The 26611-nt window shown below is 50.2% G+C and overlaps 1 protein-coding gene and 1 non-coding gene across 10 annotated transcripts in view; both read right to left on the bottom strand.

Moving 5' to 3' along the window:
* Positions 1–26611, bottom strand: part of LOC127463560 (ubiquitin-associated protein 2-like) — a 31241-nt gene that overhangs the window by 1108 nt on the left and 3522 nt on the right. For 2 of the 9 annotated variants that reach the window (XM_051773142.1, XM_051773143.1), the window contains exons 2-28: positions 26147–26276; positions 25527–25604; positions 24290–24400; positions 21666–21834; positions 21277–21372; positions 20515–20560; positions 20139–20251; positions 18464–18538; positions 15110–15162; positions 13554–13639; positions 12933–13104; positions 11839–12040; positions 10361–10638; positions 9909–10081; positions 9121–9310; positions 8474–8528; positions 7876–8050; positions 7608–7680; positions 6748–6943; positions 6572–6660; positions 5890–5943; positions 5196–5277; positions 3825–4042; positions 3631–3736; positions 1223–1290; positions 733–930; positions 241–291 (exon numbers count right to left, since the gene is read on the bottom strand). In XM_051773142.1, the coding sequence (XP_051629102.1) occupies positions 241–291; positions 733–930; positions 1223–1290; positions 3631–3736; positions 3825–4042; positions 5196–5277; positions 5890–5943; positions 6572–6660; positions 6748–6943; positions 7608–7680; positions 7876–8050; positions 8474–8528; positions 9121–9310; positions 9909–10081; positions 10361–10638; positions 11839–12040; positions 12933–13104; positions 13554–13639; positions 15110–15162; positions 18464–18538; positions 20139–20251; positions 20515–20560; positions 21277–21372; positions 21666–21834; positions 24290–24400; positions 25527–25604; positions 26147–26236 (3297 nt within the window). In that variant the 5' untranslated portion in view covers positions 26237–26276. Of the gene's footprint in view, positions 1–240; positions 292–732; positions 931–1222; positions 1291–3630; positions 3737–3824; positions 4043–5195; positions 5278–5889; positions 5944–6571; positions 6661–6747; positions 6944–7607; positions 7681–7875; positions 8051–8473; positions 8529–9120; positions 9311–9908; positions 10082–10360; positions 10639–11838; positions 12041–12932; positions 13105–13553; positions 13640–15109; positions 15163–18463; positions 18539–20138; positions 20252–20514; positions 20561–21276; positions 21373–21665; positions 21835–24289; positions 24401–25526; positions 25605–26146; positions 26298–26611 lie in introns of those variants that run through there. The other 7 variants (XM_051773141.1, XM_051773134.1, XM_051773136.1 and 4 more) reach the window with 7 other exon arrangements.
* On the bottom strand, positions 5377–5511 carry LOC127463635 (small nucleolar RNA SNORA58). The gene has a single exon (XR_007900906.1). It is a non-coding gene; the product is annotated as a small nucleolar RNA SNORA58 (small nucleolar RNA).

Consider the following 26611-nt stretch of genomic DNA (forward strand, 5'->3'; position numbering starts at 1 on the left):
CCTTCCTCCAGGGCAGCAGCACACAGGGCCAGGGGCAGCAGGGAGCAGGGAAGGGTCAGCACAGGAACGTGTGTGTCTGCACGTGGGGGTGTGTGTGTGTGTGCACATACCGACTGAGGGCCTCTGTCCTCACCTTGTGCGGCCACGGGGGAGAAGGAAGAGGCTACTTGAGCCTGGGCAGCCTTAGGGGCAGGGGGAGACCCCAGGGCAAGTGCAATGCATTATCAGAGAGTTCATTACCTGATCTTCCTGCTGGCGTTGGCAGCACAGTATCATCTGCAAATATGGAAGCTGTTGCAGTACCAGGATATGTAAAATAAAGGGACAAACTATGACAGTAGAAATCCACGGTTAGACCTGAAAGCTCCGGCAGGGTCGTGGCTGTGGCAAGTGACCCCTTTGCTGCTTGGCCTGTGGGGCTCCCCTCTGAGGACGGGGGAGATCGGGACGCCCCGGGTGTGTCTGCGTGAGGGGGCACTACCTGGCCATTCCTAGTGCAGCCTGGCAGCATGGGGGGTGGTGCCAAGTACCCCCCCAGCAGAGCACACCCCGGGTGTGTCCTCACCTCATCCTCTCACCTCTCTGTGTGTATGTGCAGGTGTGAGTGTGTGTGTGTGTCACCGCCTGTGTCCGCTGCAGGACATGGAGGGGGGGGGGGCAGAGGCTGGAGGGGGAGGAAGAGCCCTAGGGGATACCCCAGCGAGGGGCTGGAGCGCCGGGGGCATCGCTCACCTGCCCGTCCTGCTGCAGGTGGTGGTGGAGGATCTGCGAGTGCGGCTGCTGATGCGGGGTCAGGATGTGCATGAAGGGGGTGGGGGGATACGCCGCCGCCGTCGCAGGGTTGATGGGTCCACCACTGCCCAGTGCCGAAGGCAGGTTGAAGGAGGCTGCCGGGGTTCCAGTGTGAAATCCCTGCTTCTCGAAGGATTGCTGAAGAGAGGATGCCAACAGTGGAGTAAGGGCTGGGAGCCAGGCTGGCAGCGTGCCCCTCCCCAGCTCTACACGTCGTGGGCCCAGAGTCAGTGTGTGATGCAGAGAATGGATAGAGTCTCTTCCTATGGCTCTTTCTGGGCTTAGAATTGCTCTAAACTGGGGAAGGTCAAGCATTTCCCTTCTCCCTGGCTGACCAATCCAAGGGGAAGAGACCTTTATTGCACAGGGAGGCTGTCTCAGAGCTCAGTTCCCCTCCGGAGCCACGCAGGGAGCACTCACAGACACTAACCTGAGTTTTGGAGTAGACAGAGCCCGAGATGTCCGGCACACCTGTATTACTGGATGTCACGGATACACCTGCAGAGGAGGGAGAGGCAGGAGAGCGTTAGGCAGCAGCCACCGGTTCAGCAGGAGCCGCTGACAACCAGCAGCACCTGGTGGAGAGCTCTGGTGGCCAGGGAAGGTCTAAAGACAGATCCGCCTGGGGAGCAGGGTCCTGGCATGGCCATGAGCAAAGCGCCCATACAAATTTAAGTTCTTCTGCTCTGGACACGAGTCCAGAAAGCAAGTGAGGGGCTGGAAAAACACACAGAGAAACACAGAAAACAGCAGCTCTGAGGAGAGCTGGGGAATGCAGCACAGAGACACGGAAACAAACCCCCAGCATGGAACACGGCAGCAAGAACAGCCTGAGAGCTCCTCATGTGTATAACAGGCAATTGCACGTAAAGGCAACTCGGCTGTGGGCTGGGATAGTTGGTGCAGTGACCGCCAACACAACCTGCACAGGGCTGTCTGTAAAACAGGGTGGCCCAGAGGAGAACTCAGTGACCATTTAAGGTGCAGAAAAAGGGCTGAAATCAAGGAGGTTTGAAGGGCTCAGCACAAGATGACCTGGTACAAAGCTGAAGGACCTTCACAAAGAGAAAATAGTATCTTGAAGGGCTCTAATGTAGTGAAAAGAAGGATAAGGGGAATTTAAAGGCTGGAAGAGGGACCCAAATGCACCCCTGTGTAAGTCAGCTGGAGGCCAACCAGTGAAACCAGTACCAAGACAGGCGGCAGGTTCACGACCTTCCTGCATCTTTGAATCAAGGATTGTGGTGGTTTGAGAAACCTTTTCTCTGAGGTAGTAATGGTTTGCCCCACTGATAACACTGGACCAATCGATAGTCCATGTGCGCCCTACGGAAATTACATACCCCCAGAAACGGAAGAGAAGGTGGTGAAGATAGTTTAGAAGGTAGGTAGCCATGATCTGAGCCAGGAGGAGGCAGGGGGCCAGTGAGCCCCTCTGGGGGCCAAGGGCCCCCAGCCCCCAGCTGAGGCTACGGGAGACCCGGTATAGTGTCAAAGCTGGACCGGGTCCCGTAATCAAGAGCTGGAAGAGTTTCCTTACTGTCAGCAGCAGCAGAAGACATTGAAAAGCGGCAGCGGAGCAGTCCTGAACAGAGACAGCGATGGCTAAAAGCCAAAAAGATAGCCAGTAGCAGCGAGATAACGTGAAGCCGGCTGAAAGACGCAGAGATGTTCCTGCAGGAGGAGAGCCGGCAACAAAACAGAGGAAAACTCAACAGAGCTGGTTTGGGGTAAGACTGTATTGCTTTCCCAAAACCCAGAGACTTCCTGAAGAGGACGGGTGGACTTCCAAACCCTCAGGGAGTCCCGAAATGCAGCAGCAGCGAGAGAGAGAGAGAAAGGAGCTAAAAAACCCGGAGTCGTCCTGAGAGCTGAGCCAGGACGGAATGCGGAGGAGGTGGCCGTGCCCTCTGCTGCTGCTGCTTCTATCATGCTGGCGAGCTGAGACAGAGCAGAAGAGCTTTGGTAAGACTGAACTGAAAGCTGCCTTCAATGTTCTAACCCAAGGGAGTGAAGATCTACAAGGAAATCCCCCGAAGGCTCGGGCTCGGGGTTGGAATTTCCACAAAGTAAGAACAAAAATCCTGACTGCCATACTTCAATCTGCCGCCTCAGGAAAATGAAGGACACTAACCAGTGCCACAAAAAAATGAAAGTAAGGAACTGTGGCCTGAGGAGTGACAGAAAGACTTTTCTCTTTTCTTCTTGGACTTTTATTGAAGAAAAGGAGAAATTTAATTTAATGTAATATATATGTGGGTGTAAATAAACCTTTGTAAATATTTTCCCCTTCCCCCAATAACGAATGGTTGTGTTTTGTCTGAAAACTCTCCACATGAGGTGAAAAAGATATCAAGTCCATACCATCACTAAACCCTCTCACAGGGGCAAACTGTGGGAGGGGGGCTTGAACTTAAAAATTAGATTCGTGGTAGTTTCAAACCACCACAAGGATACCTCCCTATTAAGTGTCTGCCAAACTGGTGGGAAATGAATTCAAATCCAGAATAATTGCTGTTCTATTGATCACAGAGAGGCAGTTAAAAAACCCAACAAATCAAATAAAACCAAACAATTCAGCTTCTGACAGGGGTTCAAGGCCCCAGCCACTCAACTGTGGGGCACAGAGGAGGGCATGAAGTGTTCTGTATCTCCCAAAACCGCTCCAGATGTGGATGCAGAACAATCCTGGGCCTTTCCAGGGATAACTGAATGACATGAGAGTGGCACCCCAGGCATTCTCCTCCCTTACTGCCGGAAGACAGCAGTCCCCAGCACAGCCAGGGAGACTGGGAACAAGCCCTGCTACCGTGGAAGGTGCTCCAACAGGTCTCTTACCAGTGCTGTACCCGTGAGAGCCGTAGCCACTGGGCTGTTGGAAAGGGGTCGCTGATGCGTTGACGCTGACATTCACACCATGCTGCTTGGAAGAGGTAGGAGCAACCTACGGAACAGAGAGGAGCAGAGTGAGGAGAGGCTTTGCTGTGCCACCCCCCTGCCCAAATCCCACACCTTGCCTCCAGGAAACTCACAGGGAACACGGCGGGCCCATACTGGAAGGTGCTTGGGAGCCCTGGTACCCCTGTGTAGTACGGCAGACTGGTGTAACTGTAGCCAGGAGGCAGCGCCGGGTTCAGGAACGTCTGCTGCGTGGTGTGATGGGTCTGGGTCTGGCTCTGCTGAGGCTGTGCCAGAGTTGTTGCAGGAGCAGGAGAAGAGGCATCACCTCGGCCAAATTTTGTTAAGTCACCTGAAATAGAGGAGGTGAGAGTGAAGAACACAAGTGCCAGATCCTGGCCTGTTCCAGCTCAGCCCAAAGCTGACCCAGCCTTTTGATAAACAGCTACTTGAATCAGTTTCCCCTCCTGCCACTGCAAAAGTCTGCTGCCCTCACAAGCCCTCAGACCTTTGCACACTGATAAGGCAAAGCTGTTAATTGCTCCTTGGCCCTGAGAGGACTACCGGGGGGAAGGGAAGCCCACAGTAGCTCAGCTACTGTGCTGCACTGCCTGACGTCAGCCCACAATCCAGCACTGGATAAACCTGCTATTGGCTGCCTGTGCAGCAGAGCCTGGTGCTACAGCTCTCCTTCATCCCTCTCTGTGCACCAGCAGCAGGACTGAACACAACCCAGTTCCCTGCCTGGGCTGTGGAGGGCTTGGCTGCAGGGCTGGGGGAAGCTCCCCGTGCTGCTCTTCATGAGCACCCGCTTGGTTCTTCTACGCAAAAACTCTCCAGTTCAGAGCTCGCATGGGGCCACACTCCAAGCTTGGCATTTAAGCCTCAGCTGGGCAAAAGCACTTCCACACAAACTGGCTCCTGCTGAAGCCAGGGAGAATCAGTGCTGGAAAAATAGCAAACCTCAAAGTGCAACAATTCCTAAAGCATGTGAAAACTCAGCACAGTTACTGCCCACTGCAGGTTGGCAGTGCATAAACACAAGGTCAGTGAGCGGTCAGGCACCTGCTGAGTGCTTGGTTCAAGTTTGACAGGTCCCAAATGTCCCGCTGGTTTTCTTGATAAGACTGTCCCATAGATAAAAAACTTAATTTCTCCATATTTTGTGCTTCTTTGTATTTTTACTCGCAGTGCTTGAGTGCTGGCCTCACCACCACCTGGAAAGCAGTTCCCCAGCTGTACTCCTTGCTGAATCTTTCAGCCCTCCCTCACTCCCTTTCCAACTGCCACACTAACTCCTACTCGCCCACCTCTTCCCTGTAACAGGCCTTGACAAAACCAGATGTCCAAGGACAAGACAAGAATTTAGCTGCGAGACATGCTCCAAACCAAAGGCAGTGCAGGAGGCTGGCGCAGATGTAGCTCCAGCAGACAAAGGCACAGGACACCAGCAGCAGCAGCACAAACCCCGATGGAATGGGATTTAGAGCAGACTTTTTCCCTACCAGAGTACGGATTGCTGCTCAGGCTGCCATCTCTTCCAGTCAGCGGGGTGGTGGGTGTGGGGAATGGGATGCTGTAGTAATCCTGATGATTAAAAACAAATGGAGATATTTTATCAGCTCTGTCTAAAGGTGCAAAGCAGTATCTTTTGGGATAGAGGAATTTCTGTCCTGCAGCTGCAAGATATGTCAGGGTACCACAGTTCAACCAGCCACATCCAGGCTGATCATGACCTACAGCAGCCCCAGGTTTTTGTAGCATGCACCGTCCCCCTGATCTGGCTATTAGAAGAACCAGATAAGGTCTACTGGTATGCAGTCTTTAAACTGCCTGGACTTTCCCCTCTGCTTCAAAAGAAAATGGACATGTCCTATCACTAAGTAAAGCCCATTCTAAGAAGTATTTAGTCACTGCCTAAGTCAAGGATCAGAGGTGAATCTCTACAACAGCCCTGCTGCTGTAGTTCTCGTGCTTCCTGGCCCCACAAGAGATACTGCTGATGAGTAACTCATGCACCCAAATTCCCACGTGTCAAGGAGCAACTGACTAACTCTGACGGCTGTCACAGAGAGGTGCAGCCATCCAGCACCCCATTTTTCCAGCTCTTTGGGACTACCCACAGCCTGACCTGTCTGTAACCCCACAGCACTCAGAGCCAGCAGAAGTGGTGTGTCCCTGTCACTCTGCACTACTCACCAATGGGAATCTCGTCTGGAGCATTTGCAAGTCATCGTATCCGTACACCTGTGGCTAGAAAAAGAGCAGCAGATGGACTAGATAAAGACACTTATCTAATTTTAGATTAAACATTTAGATAAACATGAGATAAAGCCAAAAGCAGCTGGTCAGCAGCCCATGACCCCCCAGGTGCAGGCAGCCACTCCCTATGCAGGCTGATGCTGCCGGGGGTTCCTGTGAGCTGCTCAAAGGACAGCGCTCCAGACCACACAGCCCCTGAGCAGTTTTTCCTCAAAATCTGTTCTCAACTTCAGGAGAGGGCTGTGACACACCCCTAGACTTCGTGGGAGTCACCACCCTTGCCCTGACTGTGTTTGCCCTTTGTCACAGCATGTTTCTAACACAGCTCCGTGCTCCCATGCACCATGCTCTGCCAAGGGCTGCTGCTCCCCAAAGGCTGGGGAGGCTGCTGAGAATAGGTACAGAGACTCTGCTCTGGGGTCATGAGGACAGACATTTACACGCACAGGCACGTGGATTTCATGGAAAGCAGGAGGTTCAAGCCTCACCTGTCCAAGGCAGCCCCACCGAGCTATGTCAGTTTTTGGTCTCCCCACTATCCCGCATCCCTCCCTGCTGCAGAGGGAGCTGGGAGGGATCTGGTGGCATGACATTACCATAAAGCAATTGTTCTACTCACTGGATAGGCATGTAGCAGCCCTGGAGCCATGATGTATGGATTAGGCAACAACGGTGGGACTCCAGGAGGGAGATTAGGAGGGGCTTTTCCTGACAAAGGAAGAGAAAGTTCCACAGTAAAGCAAACAGCAGAAACTCACTCTCTTAGCTCCTGTACAGCAGGACCCAGGAAAGTACCTGATGTTGTTGCGACGGAGCTTCGAGTGGAGGCCGTCACCGTGGAGTTGCTGCTGAGGCTGAGGCCCAGGCTGCTGACGCTGCTGAGGCTGGATGAAACACTGACCACCGGCGGCGCGGCCGACACCGTGCTGGAGGAGGTGGAGAAAGTGCTAGCAGAAGAATGGAGGCTCGCTTCACTCTCCACACTCGTGTGCTAGGGAAGGAAGGGAGGAGAGTCAGGGGACCAGGCAGGTGGAGCAGAGTGCACAGGTACCACAGGACACTGTCTACGCAAAATACACGCTGTGTCTGCACCTGGGTGTTCCTGCAGGGAACTGCTGCAGGCTACAAGGAAACCTGCTTTGCACCTGGCTTAAGTCCAAAGTCCTGACAGCAGCCAACCCCTAATGTTTTCAAGCCTCTCCTGTGGCTGTGCCCCAACATCTCTCTGCTGGGGGGAGCAGGGCAAGACACCACATTTGTGGCAGGGAGATTTATTCTGCTGCAGAAGCCGATACCCAGGGACTCCATACTATGAGAGCTCCAGCAGTAGAGACATTTGGCAGCACTGCATCAGCTACCAGTTTGCTCTGATGTGGCTGCGACTCTGTAGTGCTTTCAAGGGCTGCTATAGACCCAAAAGAGCCACTGCTCAGCCAGAGACAAGCAGGGGGTCAACAGCCTCAAGCCACAGGTGCACAGACAGTGTTCTGACAGAACCCCCCGTCCTCTCTCCACACAGCACCCAAACTCCAGCAGGACAGCCAGCAGCCTGGCAGGTTCTGTCACAACCACAGTCCCAAGGTCAGGCACCCCAGAGAACCTGGCCAAGCCAAGTGGGAACGGGGCACAGAGCGCGAGACCACACCCAGACTCACCAGGAGAGTTGAAGTTGATGTTCGCCCAGAGGATGTGGATGAGGACAGACTGTTCTGCTGGGTGGGCAACGCACTGCGGGAGGAGAAATAAAAGGTTGTCAAACCAAGGTGAGAGAGTCACTATTAGAGGCACTATCCCATTCCCCATCTACTCAGATGGGATGGGTCATCTCAGTCTTCCTCACTGCACGAGACGGTCTCTGATGTCTACTATGGATTTCTGCTTCTAGTTCTGCTTCTCCAGAAATCCACCCCCGACGCTCCTCACCTGCTGAGCTGGGCAGTGGTTGTACTGGGGAGCTCCTCGCTGTGGCTCAGGCTGCTCAGAGCTGTCGAGTGTTGGCTGGCTGTTGTCAGCAAGGACGACGCAGACACCCCATCACTGAGAGGTGTGATACTGGGAGCAGAGGGGGAATCGGATTTCACTGCGGGGCCTGTAGCACCTGAGAAGAAAAGCTTTGGGTTAGGGGCAGCTACTGGCAACTTCCAGAGGGACCAGCAAATGCTCAGCCAAAGGAGTCGGGAGATCTGGGGATTCCCTCACTGCTGCCAACCAGTTACACACTTGTGATTGTGTTCTAGGTCTCATTTTACACTGCCATTGGCTCTACAAAGAGCTTCAAGACCTACAGATGTCTTCTACAAAAAAAGCAGAATAAATTATTGTCATTGGTGACTCATCAAGGATCTCATGGATCCATCAACAGAAAGCTCAATGTTCCAAGGCAAGCAAATAATCTAAATGGCAGCAATTAGTCCAGCAGGGAAAGGACCTGCTATTAGCACAGATAAAGCTTCTCATCTGAAGCAGAGAACATGAGCAGCACAAGAGACACAGGTCACCCGCTGTGCTGGCAGACACTTACCTTCAACGGCCTGCGTGGTTTGTAACGGCGTGGGCTGTACAGAACTGAAACCATTCTGAGAAAGAAGAGAAAAAAGGAGTACTGGGCATCACAGCTGTGCATTTCCAGAGGCAGAGCTCGTGTCAGCTCCCTCCCACACTCCCTCCTCAGTTAAGAAAAGGTCCTGCTACCAACACGTCACCAGACTGTGTTGGGGTCAGTTCCAAGGTCAACTAGCCCCATGACAGCACGACCCCCACATGTATATTTGAGAAATTAGTGCGAGAAGTTTCTCTGCTACTGGTAGTTAAGACCACCTCAACCTCCTCAACCCATGTTCATTAGCCAAACCTGATGTTACTGAACTGGTGTGCAGCATGCAAGAACCAAATCTTTAAGAGGAAATTAAATCCTTCGCCAGCACGCCCCTCTCTAGTAGGGTAACTGCATGAGACACAACACACACCTTGCAATCTACTTGACATCAGTCCCAGGCACGCAGCACAGCTGAGGGCTCTGGGAGCAGCCAGATGAGAGCTGTCACGAGAGCTCATGAGCCGCACAGTGAGGCTGGAGAACCACTTGATAAACCACTCAGCTTCTCCTGAGACACTGCTTCACACACAAGGCTCACTCAGCACAACAGGTGATAAAAGCTGTTCTCTTACCTTAGCCTGGGTCAGATCTTTTTGGGGCGAGGAGGAGATGGAATTTGGGTATCGCCTCGTCTGGGTGGATCTCTGTTCATACAGTGGTCCCTGAGCGCTGTTCTGGGAGGTAAATGTTGCTGTCTGTATTGTGCCGCTCTGGTAACCAGACTCCTGGCTTTGATTGGATGAAATCGTGGATGAAGATTCACTACAAAGGGGGGAGAAAAAATATCCAAGATAAAGAGCACCAAGCATCAGCATAAAGGCACCGCATGAAGCAGCCAAGCCAAGAAATGCGCCCAGAGAGCAGGGGTAGCCCAACCACGGGAGGATGCTGGCACCCAGCCACAGCCCTGCCTCACACACTGCCTAGCACTTAAGAGACTGGCCAGCTACTGAGGGTCAGCCCAAGAGAAGACAGAGACACATCGCTTTGGCAAGGTGCCGTAGATACACCTATCCCGCTGTGTCCTAGTTTGCCAGGCAAAAAGCAGGACAAAGCACTCAATCCGTTCACCAGGGACACAGAGCAGTTGCGCTGGGGATTCCCCTTCTGTGTTTCCAGCAACACAGTTGAAGGGCAGCAGGATAACTCCGCTTTCTGTCCAAGTGCCGCAGGCCGAAACAGCCACAGAGCTGCCCGATGAGTCTGCTGGCAACTTACGCTTTGCTGTTGCATACACTGTCCCCCCTTTGTGACCATAGCACAGTCAGAAAGGGTCTACTAGTATGCAGCACAACTCAAGTCCATGGGATCAGCGACCTTCCAAAGCTGCCTGCTTGGCTTAACGGTTCCTGGCGCTCACCTGGCCGTGCTGGTGTACAGGCTGCTCTGAGACTGGCTAACGGCAGCACTGGTTGTGGGCGTCGACTCGTACTCAGCGAGAACAGGCTCCGAACCAAACTGCAACGCCCCAAACTGCAGGTTTAGCCCTGAGATATCCGCCGAGCCAGGCATTTCCACCGCAAGTGCAGGAATCTGCAAGGGAGGAACAACAGAACGGCCCAGTCATTCCCTGGGATCAGCACAGAGAACTGCTTTTAGTGCCCATGTTTCCCAGCACACAATGGCAGTTACAGGCTTGCAGCCTCTGAATTACACCGTTCAACCCAGGCTGGCGTGTAACTCCATCACCCCCACAAACACCCCATGCTAACGGCAGGAACGGCAACCCCAGACCTTCCCTCACCAGCCCAAACGGATGCTTCTGTAGCTCTAACACAATCTGACACCTCCTTCCCCACCATCGATCCGCACCTTTGATGTTAATGATGCTTTTTTCTTCTGCTGCTTCAGCTTCTGCTGTGCTGGCTGGGGACTTGAGGACTGGTTATCCGAGGACCCTGGGGACATCTGGGGCACAGGATTGGTTTTGCTGGGCAGCGGAGAGGATGGGGGTGCCGGTGTGGTTGTGGAGGCCGTCACCACAGGCTGTTTCTCCTGCATAAACACTTCTATCATGGTCGAGGTTGACGTGAAGGCCTGTCGCTTAGTGAAGGGACTATGCACGGAAGAATCTGTTGGGTTCTTGAGATCTACGGGATGAGACAGAGGTGAGTTAGCAGGGTATGTTGCCTTAAAACTAAATCAAGTTCTGACACTTACCAAGAAAAATAAATTTGTTTCCTACTATGAGTCATCCTGGAGCCTGTTAAAATCAGAGAGCAGAGATCCCCAGCATCTCCACTCCCAGCCTTGTGCTCTCACCACCACCACTGCCAAGCCTTTTTAAGCTCTTCTCCCCTTGGCTCCTTCCACCATCTCTACAGGACAAAATCAGCTTGCGTGGCAGAAGTCCTCCATTCTCCAAGAAAAGCTGAACTCCAGAGTCCCTTGTGTGGAGACACTGCACCAGCCTGATGCTGCTTCCTCCCCCCTCCCGGTTTCTACCAGCATTCCAGTATTCCATTGCCTGCTCCTTCCCCTGCAGGGACTGGGTATCTCCAAGCAACATCACTGCTCAGGGCTGCCACCCTCAGGTCTTTGCATCACCTTCCCCCTTCCACTAAGCCTTTACACAGCTTATTAAAAACCAGCTTCTATTCTCTCCAACTCTCCTCTGTGGCTTCTTGTCTGAGAAGATCAGAAGCTGTCAACACTCACTGTCACTAGGACAGGGCTCGATTTTTCTTCAGCTTAGATTTGAACCAGAGCCATTTCCCTGCAACAAGCACAAGCTGAAGGAAATGGCACTAGCACTCGACCACAGCAGAGCTCTGCACCTCATCTGAAAAGAGCCTCTCAATCCCTGTTTATTCCCTCAGGCCAGCCCAGAGGTAGAGTTACTTTTTGGCATTTAACAGCAAGTCGAATTCCCTTAGAAGATAACATCAGGTCAGCAGGGAGAGGAGACTGACAAGTGTTGGTATTCAGGACCTATTCTCCAGAAGTGCCCTTTCAGGCCTTTTTCCGGCACAACTTCACGTGTTAGGAGGTAGTTCTGCACACTGTGAGAGGCTCGGGAATGCCAGATCCCTAGCCTTGAAGCATGCTGGAATGATGGATTCAACTGCTCCAAGCATAAAAGGAACAGGGAGAGACTCACATGCACTATTATATTTTGGTCTCACAAACTTGCTCCCACCGTTCTATTCATTTCTCCAGCTCAGCTGGCTTGGTTGCAAACTTGCGATCTCCTCCTCTGCTGAGTCCCTTCCCCTGCTGCCTCTGCAGTTCCAGGGGGGAACACACTCTCCCCACTCTAGGGGGGCCATGCTGCTTTTCCTTTTCCTTACCGTACTGCACCAGAGACGAGGTCTGTGCGGTGGATCCCATGTCCCAGGAAGCAGCAGTGGTGCTCCCAGCAGGCTGGGTGTGCTGAGCTGCCAGCTGAGCCAACGCCTGGGCTGTCTTGAACTGCTCCAGAAACTGAGACCCTGTGGTACTGCTGCCTTTGGCCTCCCCGACATCTCCAAACCCTTTCCCCAGCATGCTCACCTGCAAGTTCAGCAAGGAGATAACAAAGTCAACATCTCCCATGGCTTGGAACTTGGCTCAGAGGACACGTACATCTCTTAACATAAACCTGAATGCACTGTACCCTGCTGCTTCTCACTGGGTGCCTCAGCTTAACGCTCCTGAGCTCCAAACGCACACATACTGCTGGCAGAGAGGGCTCATGCTTCTCTCCCAGCCTTCCATCATGTGTGAGTGCAGGCATGATCATCTCTCACCCAACTCATAGCATGGTACAGCCATAGAGGGTTACAAAGAAAGCTAACAGACACAATCTTAAAAATGTACTCAATTATTCTCATGCATTCAGTTGCACTAAAAAAGAAACACCTGGAGATCTTGGCTCTATGTTAAGGTGGTTTTGAAAATCCTTCCTCAACTACCTCACCAGTAAGTGCACAATTTTTATTTCTTTTCGCTTAAGTTACACAAAGCAACATCTGCCCAGGTCCCTGCACATCTCTGACTCAATGCCTCCTTCCCTCTCCTGCCAGTAGAGGCCAGCATTCCATCCCCCAGTTCCATCCAACAACACCAGTTCCCAACCACTTCCACTTCTCAAATTGTTGCAATTGCAAGCCCTGGACTGTAAGAGTTTTTCCTTTCCTCTGAGCAGGAAAGAAGCATGTGTTGCAAATGTGTTGCAAATCAGACAAGGGCAACAGGGGGGGAATTATCCCAATTATTTCAAGTTGAGCAATGAACTTCAGGCCTCTGCATTTGAAGCAGACTGGCAAATTATCTGGCTCTGCCAGTCCCAAGCAGCAAGCAGGTGTCAGGACTGCATTTCCCACATTACCCAAACAGACAGAGAATGTCAGGGAATGAGCAACCCCCATCAAATCTCCGCTGGCAGAGACCAGCATTTCCTTACCATGCTGTGGTGAGAGAAGGAGTTTCCAGAGGCAGGCTGGGACAGAGCAGCCTGCTTGGAATTGCTGAACACCAGTGGCTGGGCCAGAGAAGGAGTCTGGGATGACTCCAGGTTCGCTGACTCGTTCTCCATAGAAGACGGTGTCTTTCCTAGCAGGACTGCAAGATCGATCCTGCGAAGAGAAAGAGGATAACTCAATAAGGTTACCATGAGCTTCCGCTTCCATTACAGCAGAATTCCCCCTCCAGCCTCACACCTTTAACTTCACAAATTGAAGGAATCTTCAGAACATTAACTCACAACTGCCAGTAGCAACCTCAAAAGGAGAGAGGGAGATCAAGCAAGACCCTGCATAGCCTTTGATTTTAAATCATGTTTTTAATTAATTTAACACAGTAAAATGCCCCCAAACCTGAAGAACCAGCAGCAGAGCCTAGGAAAACTCTAATCCAAGATTAGGACCCAGAAATTACTAACTCAACTTCTCCATTTAAATCCACCTCATCTCATTCAGAGCTGCTGCATTTTAGCTAGCTGGCAAGGTTTAGTTAAAGAAGGGAAATTGCTCCAGGATTTGTGTGCCACTTTTCCCAGGTTAATGGCATCGCCATGGGCACTCACCTTTGTCCAGCTGTGATTGTCACATTCTCAGCAGGCAGAGGCACTGAAGACACGTTGGAGGCAGTGAAGATCTTTGTCTCTGATAGCTAAAGATAAAAAAGGGAAAAAGAATTCAAAAGTGAGAACAGTGCCTTGGAACAGTGCCTGTGACATAAAGCACAGGAATGTTTGAGACAAAAGGCTAGAGAAAAACCTCAAGAAATTCAAGTGTTTAGACTTAAACTTCCCTAGCATTTGCTTCCCATCAGAATCAGTTTTTGTTTTTTCTCGGGCAAGTGCACAAATCACCTGTCAGTGAAAAAAAAACAAACCTAAAATACTTCCACAAATTTCCCACAGTCCACAAACCCACTTGGGCTCCTGGGGCCCTGGGCTGGCGCTCCAAATTGATGGCACGCAGCGAGGATCTGCCAAACTCCCTGCACAGATAGGTGCAAGCACTGGTACAGAAGCCAAAGGAAGAAACTTTGGACCCCCACTTAAGCTTCCAATGATCCAGGCTCACTTGGATGATCTGACCAACAGATCTACTTCAACTATGGAAGGGAAAATAACATTGCTCAAGAATGGGTGAAGAGGAAGGTTAGTGACCACCTGTGATTTAGCCTGGAACATATCTGAACATGAACAGCTTCTATTCCAGGCTGAGGAACCACCAGAAACTAAAGCCCTAGAGTTAAAAAACTAAACCTGGAACCCCTGGGGGCATCTCATACACACTGAAGGCAAGAAGGGCTCTCAAAGGCTCCCTTCTAGCAGAGACCTGACTGAACAAAGAGAAACTGCTCCTGTCTCCAAACACAGCAGGAGCACTTCCCTCAGAGAGTGCCTAGAAAGCAAACGCTTCCCCTCCTTGCCCAGTCTGTTGGCTGAGCCAAAATGAGCATGCAAAAGTAACAATCATACTAAAAAAGCTCAACCCTGCTCCCATCTGCAATAACAGAAGTCCTCCCTTGATTTGGAGAGGGACTGAAGCCCACTTCAGAAGAAACTGATATAGAGGCATTAAAAGCTGGTGCTGACAGCATCCATTCTCCCCTGAAGGAGACATCAAGTAGAGAATGAAAGGCGGCAAGGCACGCCAAAGAGCAAGTCAGAAAGTCAAAAGCTTCTGTTCCATCCAAGTCACAAGGACAAGCAGAGGCACATGACATGCAGGAAACCACTGCTGCCTCCTCCATGGCACATGGTGAGATCAAAGGCAAACCTTCCCCAACTGCCACTCCACTGGAGGGACGGAGCAAGAGTCCTGCATGGAGTCAGGCCAGTTTTTCGAAGAATTCCATCATACAGTTACAGGAAATGAGAGGACCACCCTCAAGGCCCTAGGAGATCCCTTTCTGTCCTGGGTTCCTATGACAAGCTCTACTACACATATCTTTTTGAAGCTGTGATGATTATTTATTCCTCATAGCTCCTGGAACTGGGAGCCTGACTGGGGTTCTACCCATAGTTTGGGGGAGGATGAACTTTGAGCTCCCCTAGAGCTCTGTGTACAGACAGGACAGCAGCCTGCTGGCAGATGCACGGAGGAGAAGGGTTTGGAGAGTACCTACATCTTCATTCCAGTCCTCCGTGCCCCATTCTTCTGTCGCTGCCCTCCACGCACCTACAAGGACAACAACAGGTACAGAAGTTATGCATTCATCAAAGCTCTGCCTCCAAGAGCTGGAGAAGCACTGGGAAGCTTTGCAGGTAGCCAGGAGGATTTCTATTTGCCAACCAAGCAAGTTAAAGCAGTAGACCCCAACCCATGCTTCCTGGGCAAGGTACCATGACAGGGCCACCTCTGCCTTGCTGCCCCAGGCTGAGCTGAAAGAGAGGGACTGCTGGGCTGGCAGATAGGGCAACACACACCTCCCAACACCCAACAGGGGAGCTGAGCTTAGCAAGGAAGCTCCAGCACCATCCCCAGCCTCCTTGTGCCATTTTCCTGACTTCCCCTTGTACTGCAGTAGCTACAGCTTTGTGCACCTGGGAGCAGTCAGTGTTACCCCAGCAGCTTGGACAGAGCACCTCTCTCACAGGTTTCCTGCCAGCTCTGGCACAGGATCTCACCACCCAGGTAAACCTTACATTCCTATAAAACCTGGGGACAACTGAGCATTCCTGTGATTCATCTTCTCTCCCCAGCAAAAAAAAAAGTCTTGAAGCCTCAGTGCACCAGGACCTCCTGTGCACATGCAAATGGGATTCAGAAGGGAAAATCCGAGGGACTAAGCAATTCCTGCATTTTCTGTGACCAGTTGCAGAGATATGCTCAAAGCACTGGGGAGAAAAGCTGGAGACCTCAGCCACAATCCACAGCACAGTTTAAGCAAGTAAGATTTACCAGAAAATAAAAAGAGTTTTCCCTGACTGCATCTTCAACTTGTTCTGACCCTCGCTTCCATCACAGAGTTTAACCTCTGTACTTCAAACATTATGTGGCAACTTCTGAATCCATTTAACAACTGAAATTTGGTTTGGGAGGAGAGCAGGAGATTTCACATCTGCAAAAACCTCAGAGCATAAAGCCAGCCCTGTTTTGCACAGCTGGTTTCCAGTCCACGCAAACCAGATCAACAAAATATGACAGGGTCAACAGGGTTAATCTTGGAGACACTTACAGGGACGGAACAAGTTGGCATCAGCCTTTTTATAGGCTGAAAGCCTTTTAGAGCATAAAACATAGCATGCAGGGAAGACCATTGTGGATTCTTCTGCAGGACACACTTTAACCACATATTTAAATGACTGCCTGTCTAGAAGTGGGGAATTTAGTGCAAGAAATAAGTATTTATCAGTGAATTATTATTTTTTCATTGTTGTTTTGTTTTGCTTGACAAGTTGAGCCAATTCAAGAAGCCTTCCAGGATTTATTTTCTTTTATATTCAAGTTTGAAATAGAGATACTAATAAAACATGACTTCCCAGAGTGCCAGGAATCTCAGGGCACGCTAGTCTACCCCTTCCTTCCCAGCCAGAAGCATCAGGAGTTCAACACAGTCAATGCAAAACACATCTGGGGTTTAAAAACCCAGATTCCCCCCTTTCTCAGATTTTCTGTGCCCTCCTGCTACAGCAGTAGCAGGAAGGTTGCTGTCCAGATTTTAATGGATCAGAAAGATCCTTCCAGCTCAAACCTTACCCAAGAGGTGGAATAGAGAGCTGGATGTACCTGCAGGTAGCCAACAGAGCAGGAAGCCAATAGAGTTGCACCAAAAAGATTTTGTGCATGCAGGAGCACAGCATAGGGCTCTTAAGTATTGCTTGTTTGGGGAAACTGAGAAGAAAAGCAAAGCAACACAAAAAGTAGAAGGAAACCCTGCAGATGAAGAGCAGCCATTGACGGGGCTTTCCCGGCAAGTCTACTCCAGTACTGGACACCAACTCAGCACAGCTTGTGCTCCCTGCATACAAAGGGGTAGATAGAAAAACAAAGAACTGCCATGTACAACCAGGCATTGCCCAGGAATGCTCCAGAAAGCACCCAGCCAGCACAGAGTGGGAAGTTTTTTTTAAAGAAACCAAGCGTATTGCTCTCCATCGAGCTCTTCCGAAGGGGAGAGCTGCAACACAAGCAATACTCTGACCCTTCTAACACCATTTCAGAAAGGTTGTCTTCTGAACAGCGAGCCCTCCTCTCTGCTTTCAGAAAGCCCTTCAAAGAGCTGCTGGTCTTTAAGGTCCTCAAACCAGGAAGAGAGGAAAAAATACAATTAAGCCAACAACATGTGCCAATATGATTGTGGTGAAGGAAAAAAAATCCCATTGTGTCTCCAAGATGTCCACATCCCTCCTCAAACACAGTCTCTTCATTTTAAACTGGGAGATGAGCATCCAGCTTGCTCCTCCCACAGCCCATCAGGCAGTCTGCTGCCTCTCAGGAACTGGACACAGGCCTGTTGCCTCAGCCTGGAAGGGCAACAGACTCAAAGGCCCCCAGTCTGCACCTCAGAGGAATGTAAATCCAAACAAAGCCAAAGGGCAGCAAAACCACAATGGTAGCTCTGGAGCAGATGGCCTTGTGCTGCTTGTGGAAGTTAAAGATTAATCCTGAGGTGAGAACCAAGAGACACTGTCTGCCTGCCAGTTGGGCCCCTGCTAAAGAGACTCCTCAGCCTCAACACTCCTCCTCCTGCCCTGACCTTCAAGAGTCAAGTGGCAAACTCCTCTGGAAGGTTCTTTAGTCTCAAGACCTCAGGTTAGATAGAGGAGAGACAGTCAAACATGATGTTGGCCTTGTTATGGACACCAATGGGATTCAGCAAACTGGATCATCTCATGGGTGTCTCTTGGCTTCATAAGGCATAAAGGTGCAAGAACAGAAAATAAAGTGGCCAGGCACTGAGTAGCTTTAACATCAAGCACCCCTGTCACCTCAAAATCCGCCATCATCTTCAACTGCAGGGAGGCGAGGAGAAGCAGCTGGGCAGCAGGAACATGCCAGAGCAGCCCCTGGGCACTGCTCACCCAGCGGTGGTTGTGAGCAGAGGCAAAGCACGGAGAGAGTTTAACCGGACCCATTCCGCTTGCAGCAGTTGTGGCCCTGAGCAGGAACAGCAGGGAGGCTGCAGGAATGGCATGGGGGTGACAGCAAGTCACAGCTTTTCAGGATGCAAGACAAAGGGAATACAACTGAGCTGCCTCAAGCCTCCTGCCCTCGGGTGGGATGCTCTGTCACCAGCACTGTGGACACGGAGCTGCTCTGGGCACCAAGAAGCAGTGGCTGAAGCTAAAATTTGGAGTTGGGGTTAGCCTCTCCCAATTTATATTCAAGGTGTCAGCATTAGTAAAAGCACAGTCAGAACAAATGTCAAGTATTCATTAAAATGAACAAACTGAGAGAGAGAATTACATATCCACAGATATTTCAGGGTTTTTTTAAAAAAGCTGTAAAGTAAAGGTATCCGGGGCAGTTAGTGCACCTGGATGTATCGTACCAGGAGCAGTGTCAAATTTTCGGGGATAATTTGACCCCTCACCCCCAATGAAATCAAGTCCTGAAACAAAACAAAAAGAAAAGAAAGACAACCAGTGAAATTTTGACTTAAAGAAGTGAAGGTGAGTTTCATTGCCCCCACATACACCAGTCACAGCGTACCTGTGGATATTGTTAATTTAAAGAGATGCCTGTGGCTACTAAACTGGAAAAAAATGACCATGCACAACACAGGTGACCAGCGGTGTTGCACGATAAACTTTACAGCTGCTTTGCAGCACTAGAGCAAATTCAACTTGTTCTGTCAGAAAAACCTTCAATTCCCCCCAACCACACTCTAATCCACTTTGTTCCACAATTCCGCAAAACACCAACACAGAAAAAAAGAAAACCATCCACACAGAAGCCTGTTCCCACTAGTCAGTTAAACTTCCAGCATATAGAGCTTGTCCACTCCCATCCCTTTTCCTCCGGAGCCAAGTGCACCCACTGCCCTCAACACATGCCCACACTATTCCCTCCGGTATTTAAAACCCTTTTTCAACTGCCAAGATGATCACTCAATCTGCTCGTGTTTTACAAAAAACAGGCTTATTTTTTCCCCCTTCCACAGCTCTCTGTTTTGTGAAAAAATCCAAACAAACAAAAAAACAAAACCCCAACAAAACCCACCAAAATACACACAAACAAGCTCCCACCCCCTCCCCCACACTAACAATGTTCAGTAAAAGGTATCCCAGTTTACAGGACTTGAATTCTCTCCTTCCAAGGCTATCAGTTTTTCAGCTAATGCGAGCAATATAGAGGTGGCCAAAAGCACCATCAACACGGGTGTGAACGCGTCTTACACCCAAGTATGTGGTATTTACTTGAATACTCAGAAATTGTGGAAAAACAGTTTGACTTCATAGTGGTGCAAGATTGCTCCATAAAAAAGCCAACCAAACCACTCTGAAACTCACTCCACAAACAGGCTACTTATGGTCAAGGACTGTCCCCTGCAACTGCCCCATTCTCACACTGCAAAATCTGAGTTTGCTGTATCTCACGATACTGTGTGTATGTGAAACAAATCCCAGGGCACCAGTTTTCCAATGCAGGAGAACGTGCAGGGGTAGCTGGGTGTTCAGAACCGTCCACTGAACACATGCTGGCTTCAAAAAGGGAAGGAGATCAGATTCCTTTCATCTTGTTTCTGTAACAAAGTCTCACCCCACCGCAGTTTGAGCAAGATGACCATGAAAGAGAGAATGCTCCTAGTACCAAAATCAAGAGCAAGACATTTGACTCCAAGTAATATTCTCTGGAGGATGCACCTAACATCAGGAGAACTTGGACCTGTTTAATACACTACAGTTTATAAAAAACCCCACACTTTTCCAAACAGTAGCATGGTTTCTACTGGAAAACAGAGGTGAATGTTCCTGTGCCTCTGTCGTGCACCCCACAGCAATCATCCAGCTCCCCATTTCCAGGGCAATCATCAAAACATGTGCAAAGCCGCAAAGAATTAGGGTCACTGAAATTCGTCTCTGAACTAACAACCCATTCCTCCATCCCTGAGCCTAAGACCTGCCCAGAACCTCCTCAGTGCAACTGGATGGATGCAAAATCCACTCACCCTCTCAACACAAACCAGCACATGTGCGTTTGACACTTACTTGTGCCATCATCCGGCTCAAAGCTCCCAGTGTTGTTCCACGTGTTGTTGTTGCTATTCCCATAGTTCTCATCCGTGCTGGTTGGCTCAGCATAGTCAGCAGGGTTGAAAGTTCTATAAGAAATACAAAGATGGAAATGTTCACTCTCTCTTTGGCTAAACATTTTGAAAGCAACGGATGTTATTCAGAGTCTCACAAGGCGGTTCTTTCAGCACAGGGATGCTTCAGCTATGCTAGCCACCCCCAAATCTAAGTTCGCATGATGCAGTTTGGGCCTTATTAACAAAAAAAAAAATGGGAACACAAATGACTGACACAAACAGTACTATTCGTGCACAGACTTATCTTGGCTGTGGTTTGTGCCAGTGAAACTTACCCCATGCCTTGGGCAGAAAATCTTCCCCCTCGCCGTCCAGAGCCACCTGTAAATACACAGACATAGGCACTTCTGAGCATCTCTTGGCTCTATGTCACTGGAAAAAGAAACACTTGAACAACATATAGAGTTCAAATGCCCAGAATATGGAAGTGGAGAGGACCTTCCTGAGTTGATGGGATTTCCAGCAGCGTCTTTAGACAGATGGGAATGACCTCAGCTGGCTGGCAGCATGATTAGCAATGCATGATTCCAGGCTCAGATAAGGTTTCCAGCTGGCACAAACCGTAAGTACTGAATCCCAGGTTCTGATTTTTGCAGGGTGTGACCTCAGCAACAATTTCTGAGCAGTATATTTTGTGGAAAAATTAATTTCTGCACCAAGTATTTAAAGCTCAAGCCAGTGATGGTGCTCAGACACACATGTAAGAACAAGGATGCAGGTTCTGTTGCTAACAAGCCATTGACCCACCTGCCAAATAGTCATCTTGGGTTTTTTAACTTCCCACCTCTGTAACAAAGCTCGATTTGTGTTCTAACTCCACAGATGGGATGCAAGAACTAGGTGATGTTTCTAGCATGCTTAGGATGGGGAAGCAACATGTAAACACTACCGATAAGCACAAGGACAGGAAAATTAAAGCGTGTATTTTCAGTTTGGCAATTCCTCCCATAAAAGAGGCTTTGGAACCTCATGGAAGATAGATACACTGCTGCCATTCTTCTCCTCCCACCCCCTCGGACCCCAAACCCCATGTGTACCTCGGCCTCGGCCACGTCCCCGCCTCCCTCTTTCTGTGCCTCTTCCAGAAGATCCTCCACTCTTCCCACCGTCTAGTCCATTCTCCTGGCCCCGAACTGAAAGACAAAACAATGCAAAGACAATTTCAAGACTCATTCTCCTTTAGTGGGGGTACAAGACCAGACCTCAAACCCCAAAGTGCAGTGGTTGTACAGGGGACCACGTCACCACAGGCTCCCAGAACTTTTGATTTAATCTGATGGTAGTGAGAATGCATCAGATCCACATACACATACGAATGGTTTTCCTCACAGATGTGCCTGCTTGAGAAGCTTTACAGACAGCTGTTACACAGCACTAAGTGCTTCAGTGGGAGAGTTTTGGGGGCTATGAAAGGGGAGGTCCATACACTCTCTTCCACGGCTGGCACCTCGCCCCCGCCTCGGTGGCCCGCCACGTCGTCTGCTGAAATCCCGCTCCCGCTCCCGGTTTTCTTTGCTTTCTTCACTGGGCTCTGTCTGTCCACTCTCCTTCTGTCCTGAGACACCCTTCTTCTTCCCGACCATTTCCCAGGAATGCTGAAGGTTTGCAGAGGGGAAAGAAATTAATCATAGTTTTATCAATGCAAGATGCAAATACACAGAGATTTAAACATGCTACAGAGTATATAACAAGAGCCTCTGAAGAAATGGTTTCCAGACCAATTTTTTATTTGAGGAGTCTACACACAACATAGCTTCTTCCTTCAAGGAAAGTTTTCTCACAGCTGACTGGCATGCAGTTTGAAGTAACAGGAGACGACTTTTTCTATTTCTGCACTAAAATTCTTCAGTAGAGAGGGCATGATATTTCCAGAGTTGAAAGCATGGATAAATTTACCTTGTTTAGGGGGAAAAAACCCTGCCATTTCACACAGATGACCAAGAGCTCTCAGAATAACCCAGGTAAATGTTCCATAGTGCTCTGCAGTCAACATTTTGGAGTAAGTTCTTCTCTCACATGCAGAGTAATTAACAAACCCCCCCCCCCGAAACAGCAGCTCAGACGGGAGAGAAGCATCACAGAATTCAACTCATCTCAAGTTCAACTGTAAAAAGTTAAGCGTGCCTCCAGCTCACTGCCATGGGCCTGCACTCATTTATTTTATAACAGTCTGCAGCAGTTTCATACTCTTAAACCGATGCTGCATGCTGGTAAAACAATTAAAAATAGTCACAAGTCATTGACAACCACCTGAAAACACAACTGGCAGGCAAGTCAACAGCTGGTTTTGGATGGCAGCATGCAGGGACAACGACAAAACACCCAACAACATAGTGGCACAAACTGCCATCAAACCCAAGGCTCCCAAAGTCTCTCTCCATAGGTATCTTGCTCTAAAGAAAACTTACAAAAATGTTTACTTGGGAAATGTTTACTTGGCATACTGTAATTTAAACCAAACCTAATCCAATTCTAAGGTAACGCCTGCTCCTTTACTGTTTCAAATACATTACCAGTAACTAGCTCAGCAGGCAAGCTGTCCTCATCAGCACCAGTGCACCCAAGCAATTAGCAGGGCTGTTTTCTCTCCAAAAATTCCTTTTCCAGGATTGCTGCACAAGCTGAATTCAGGTCAGAAGCAGCTCCAAGACACTTGACCAATGGCAGTGCAGGGGCTGCCTGTGCTCAGCGATGTGGCAGCTGCAGGGCCACAGGGCTGGACCAGTGGCAGCCTAGGGCTTTCTCCACCTGCTCCCTGCCTGCCTCTCCACACCCTGCCCTGCACACCTTGTGCTGCTGGGCCTCTCAGCTGCTCCCATAAAGGAAGTGCTGCTCCACAATGCTGGGTGCTGCACCCTGTCCTGGATGCTGCTCTCCTGAGCAATGCGTTTCTCTAGGAAATTAAATCGCTGTGATGGCAGAGGTTTTGTTCTCTGACTAGAAGTCACGGGTTACAAGAGATCTGGAGAAAAATACAATCGTGGCAGAACTATGCCTCAGCAATGCACATCCATATTATTTCCCTTTCTAAAAAGCTTTTCTAATAGATCTTTTGATCAGTTGTCAATGGCAAGGGCTCTCTAAAGACAAGGAGGAACGGGTACGTGCACTGCATGGAACTTGGCCGGTGCCAAAGCAGAGCACCTGACACTGGGGAGCAGCTGCAATACACACAACATAGTCTGGGGCATCCAGCTCACTCACCTGTCCCCAAGGGTTCATCACAGGGGAAAAAAATGAGCTAATAGATAATACTGAGAAGTGATATTCAGAGCCTCAACTCTACAAGGAGTTGAGTCGGCTCCAGCCAAACCAGGGTGCCAGGAGGATACCTGTGATCAGTGGCAGTTTGGGAGGATCTGATACTCATAGGCTTTTTTCTGGGCTGTAAGAGAACTTGCAAATCTGCCATCTATACCACAAAAGGAATGACGCCCCACACACAGGCAGAAGGTTCCTCTTAAATAAGCGCTCACTTGTTCTCGGAGCTGACCTCGGCTTGCTTGAGAGAGGCACCTGTGTGAAGGACAGCAGCCAAGCCCGATTCCACAGAAAACAAACCGCGAAAAGACCCTCAAAACCGTGGCATGGGCAGCAGCACACAAACCAGTCAGGACATTGCTGAGAAGTGTTTAGGGCCAGAGACAAAAAAACTATGTTACTCTGACAGAAAGGACCTGACACATACCTGCCTTTCAACACAGGTCACACAGCCCTGGTAGGGAAAGGTACGTTCCTTCACACTCAGTGGTGTGAAAGCACATACAGATGCCACTGCACTGTTGTCAAACTGCTTGGATTCAAAATGAATAGGAAGGAAATGACTTATTGCATTTCCCCCTCTATTCCTTCGAGCCTAGGGCCAAGCTCACAGTCCGTGCAAGGCCACGGAGAGCAGCGTTCAGCAGTCAGGTCACAGTCGTGCTTTGCATGCTCCTGTGGAACTAGTCAGTCGTGGTTCTCCTTATCTTGATATTACAGGATGCCTCACCTGCAAACGTGCAGTGACACTGAGCTAGGCCTCACCAGATTTACAGGCCCCAATCCTACCGTGTCCGGATTGCCCTCCAGCAGCACGTTGATGGCTCTGTTGACATCCCCATTGCAGTCATGCAGAGCAATCACACACTCGTCCTGGTTCTTGCCTGTGATGTCAATCAGCTGTAAAGAAGACAACACCACAGTCAACATGTTCCAAACTAAGATGGCACCAAAATGTCTATGGGTCTCTCAGGAGGCAAGTTGAATCCCAAACCAGAAATCCTTAAACAAAAATAAATTCAGGGCTTGTAAGTCTCCCCAGTCTTCTCAGCTTAACTGTGTCCCTCAATGAGGAGTAACTGAGGGTGTGAAAGTTACCATTGTTTCACCATGACCCAACCTATAACCCTCTTTCCTCAGTACAACACTGTCACCTGTGGGAACAAACCGGAAATTCAGCAAGGCAAAAGGTGCTGCTCCTGCATCAGGGCAACCCCAAGCACAAACACAAGCTGGGGAAGAATGGATGGAGAGCAGCCCAGAGGAGGAGGACTCGGAGATGTGGGTTAACATGACCTGGCAATGTGCACTGGGAGTCCAGAAAGCCAACACTTTCCTGGGCTCATCCCCACAGTGTGGGCAGCACGTGAGGGGGGGGGGAATCTACCCCTCTGCTTTGCTCAGGTAAGACCCCACCTGCGTGCTGCCTCCAGCTCTGGGGCCCCCCAGCACAGGAAGGACGTGGAGCTGCTGGGGCGGGACCAGAGGAGGCCACAGAGGTGCTCTGAGGGCTGGAGCCCCTCTGCTCTGGACACAGGCTGGGAGAGCCATGGGTGTTCAGGCTGGAGAAGAGAAGGTTCCAGGGAAACCTTGGAGCCCCTTCCAGTGCTGAAAGGGGCTCCAAGAGAGTTGGAGACGGACTTTGGACAAGGGTCTGGAGTGACAGAACCAAGGGGAAATGGCTTCCCACTGCCAAAGGTAGGTTGGATATTGGGAAGGAATTCTTCCCTGGGAGGGTGGTGAGGCCCTGGCACAGGTTGCCCAGAGAAGCTGTGGCTGCCCCATCCCGGGAAGTGTTCAAGGCCAGGTTGCAGAGGGCTTGGAACAATCTGGTCTAGTGGAAGGTGTCCCTATGGCATGAAGGTCCTTTCTGACCCAAATCATTCTATGATACAACTCTGTGAAACCAGTCCAAGGAAATTCAGGAAGCAGCCAGATGTGTCCCTCCCACCCCCTCAGCATTCACAGTCCTTCCAGTATTGATCTTGCCTCCCCGTCAGGGTTCATCTTCACTTTCCACACTCACTTGTTTCACCTTCTCCTCAAAGTCAGCATCGTTGTGGTCCGAAATCATCTGTGCAAGTCGAATCTGTTCCGCAGTGGCCTAAAGAAATCAGATGGATAGAGAGAGCATGGTCAGAGCAGCCCATTTCCAAACTGTCCTCCAAAGGCCATTCCACTTCCCTGAGATCTCTGGAAAGGAATCAGTATGGTAAAGAAAAGGTGCAAACAAGGGTCAGAAAAGGACAGGTCCAGGGGGAAAGTGAGATGGAAAAGGAACAAGGGGAGTCTGAAAGAAAGGGAGGTACTGCTGGTTGGCCTTATGACACCAGGGGAGCAGCAGCCACCTGAACCACTTCTGTTTTGGGGCAAACCTTACCACCACCAGAACACCAAGACCCACTGCAAGCAGCTTCTCAGCCACTTGCATTCACTAAAGCGAGGAGGGAACAGTCAGACGGAAACAAAACCAAATCTCAGCGTCAGGTCCCACTCGGAGACACTGACACAAACACCAGCGTCAGTGGCTGCCCAATTAACCTGGCTCTGGCAGTTCTTAGGCGAGCCACCCATTAGCACCAGGCCAAGCAGGAGAGCCAGGTCTCCACCTCTAAGCTACCTGGTTTCCGTGGACACTGCCCTTACCTGCGGCCGCTGCTTGTGCTGCATCTGGCTCTGTGTCTGTGTCTGCTCCCAGTTCCCCCGGGTTCGGTTAGTGCCCACCGATGTCATCATTTACAGTATATACAAATAACAGTATTTACAAGGTAGAACTCTGTGGTGGGTCGGGGAGAAGAAAGAACAGACTGTTAGAAACCAAAACCAAAAGGCAGCACCAGGACTGAACAATCGTACGGGCAACACAGCCAGAACACCCGTCGCAGGCCCCCACCCTCCCCACCACTTCCCTAAAACCATGGCAGGCCAGGCTGCCATCACCATGTGCTCCCAGCACAAAACAGCCACTTGCACTTCTCGAGGTTTCTCTGCCAATTCCATGGCAGGTTGTTCCAAATGAAACATTTCCCGCATCCACATGGCAGCAAGAAGTAGACTCACAGAGTCAGAGTGGTTTGGGTTGAAAGACACCTTAAAGCTCATCCAGTCCCA

Source organism: Manacus candei, unplaced genomic scaffold, assembly GCF_025592945.1.
Source record: "Manacus candei isolate 608988 ecotype Guabito, Panama unplaced genomic scaffold, ASM2559294v1 h1tg000166l, whole genome shotgun sequence".
In the NCBI taxonomy this organism is placed as follows: domain Eukaryota; kingdom Metazoa; phylum Chordata; class Aves; order Passeriformes; family Pipridae; genus Manacus; species Manacus candei.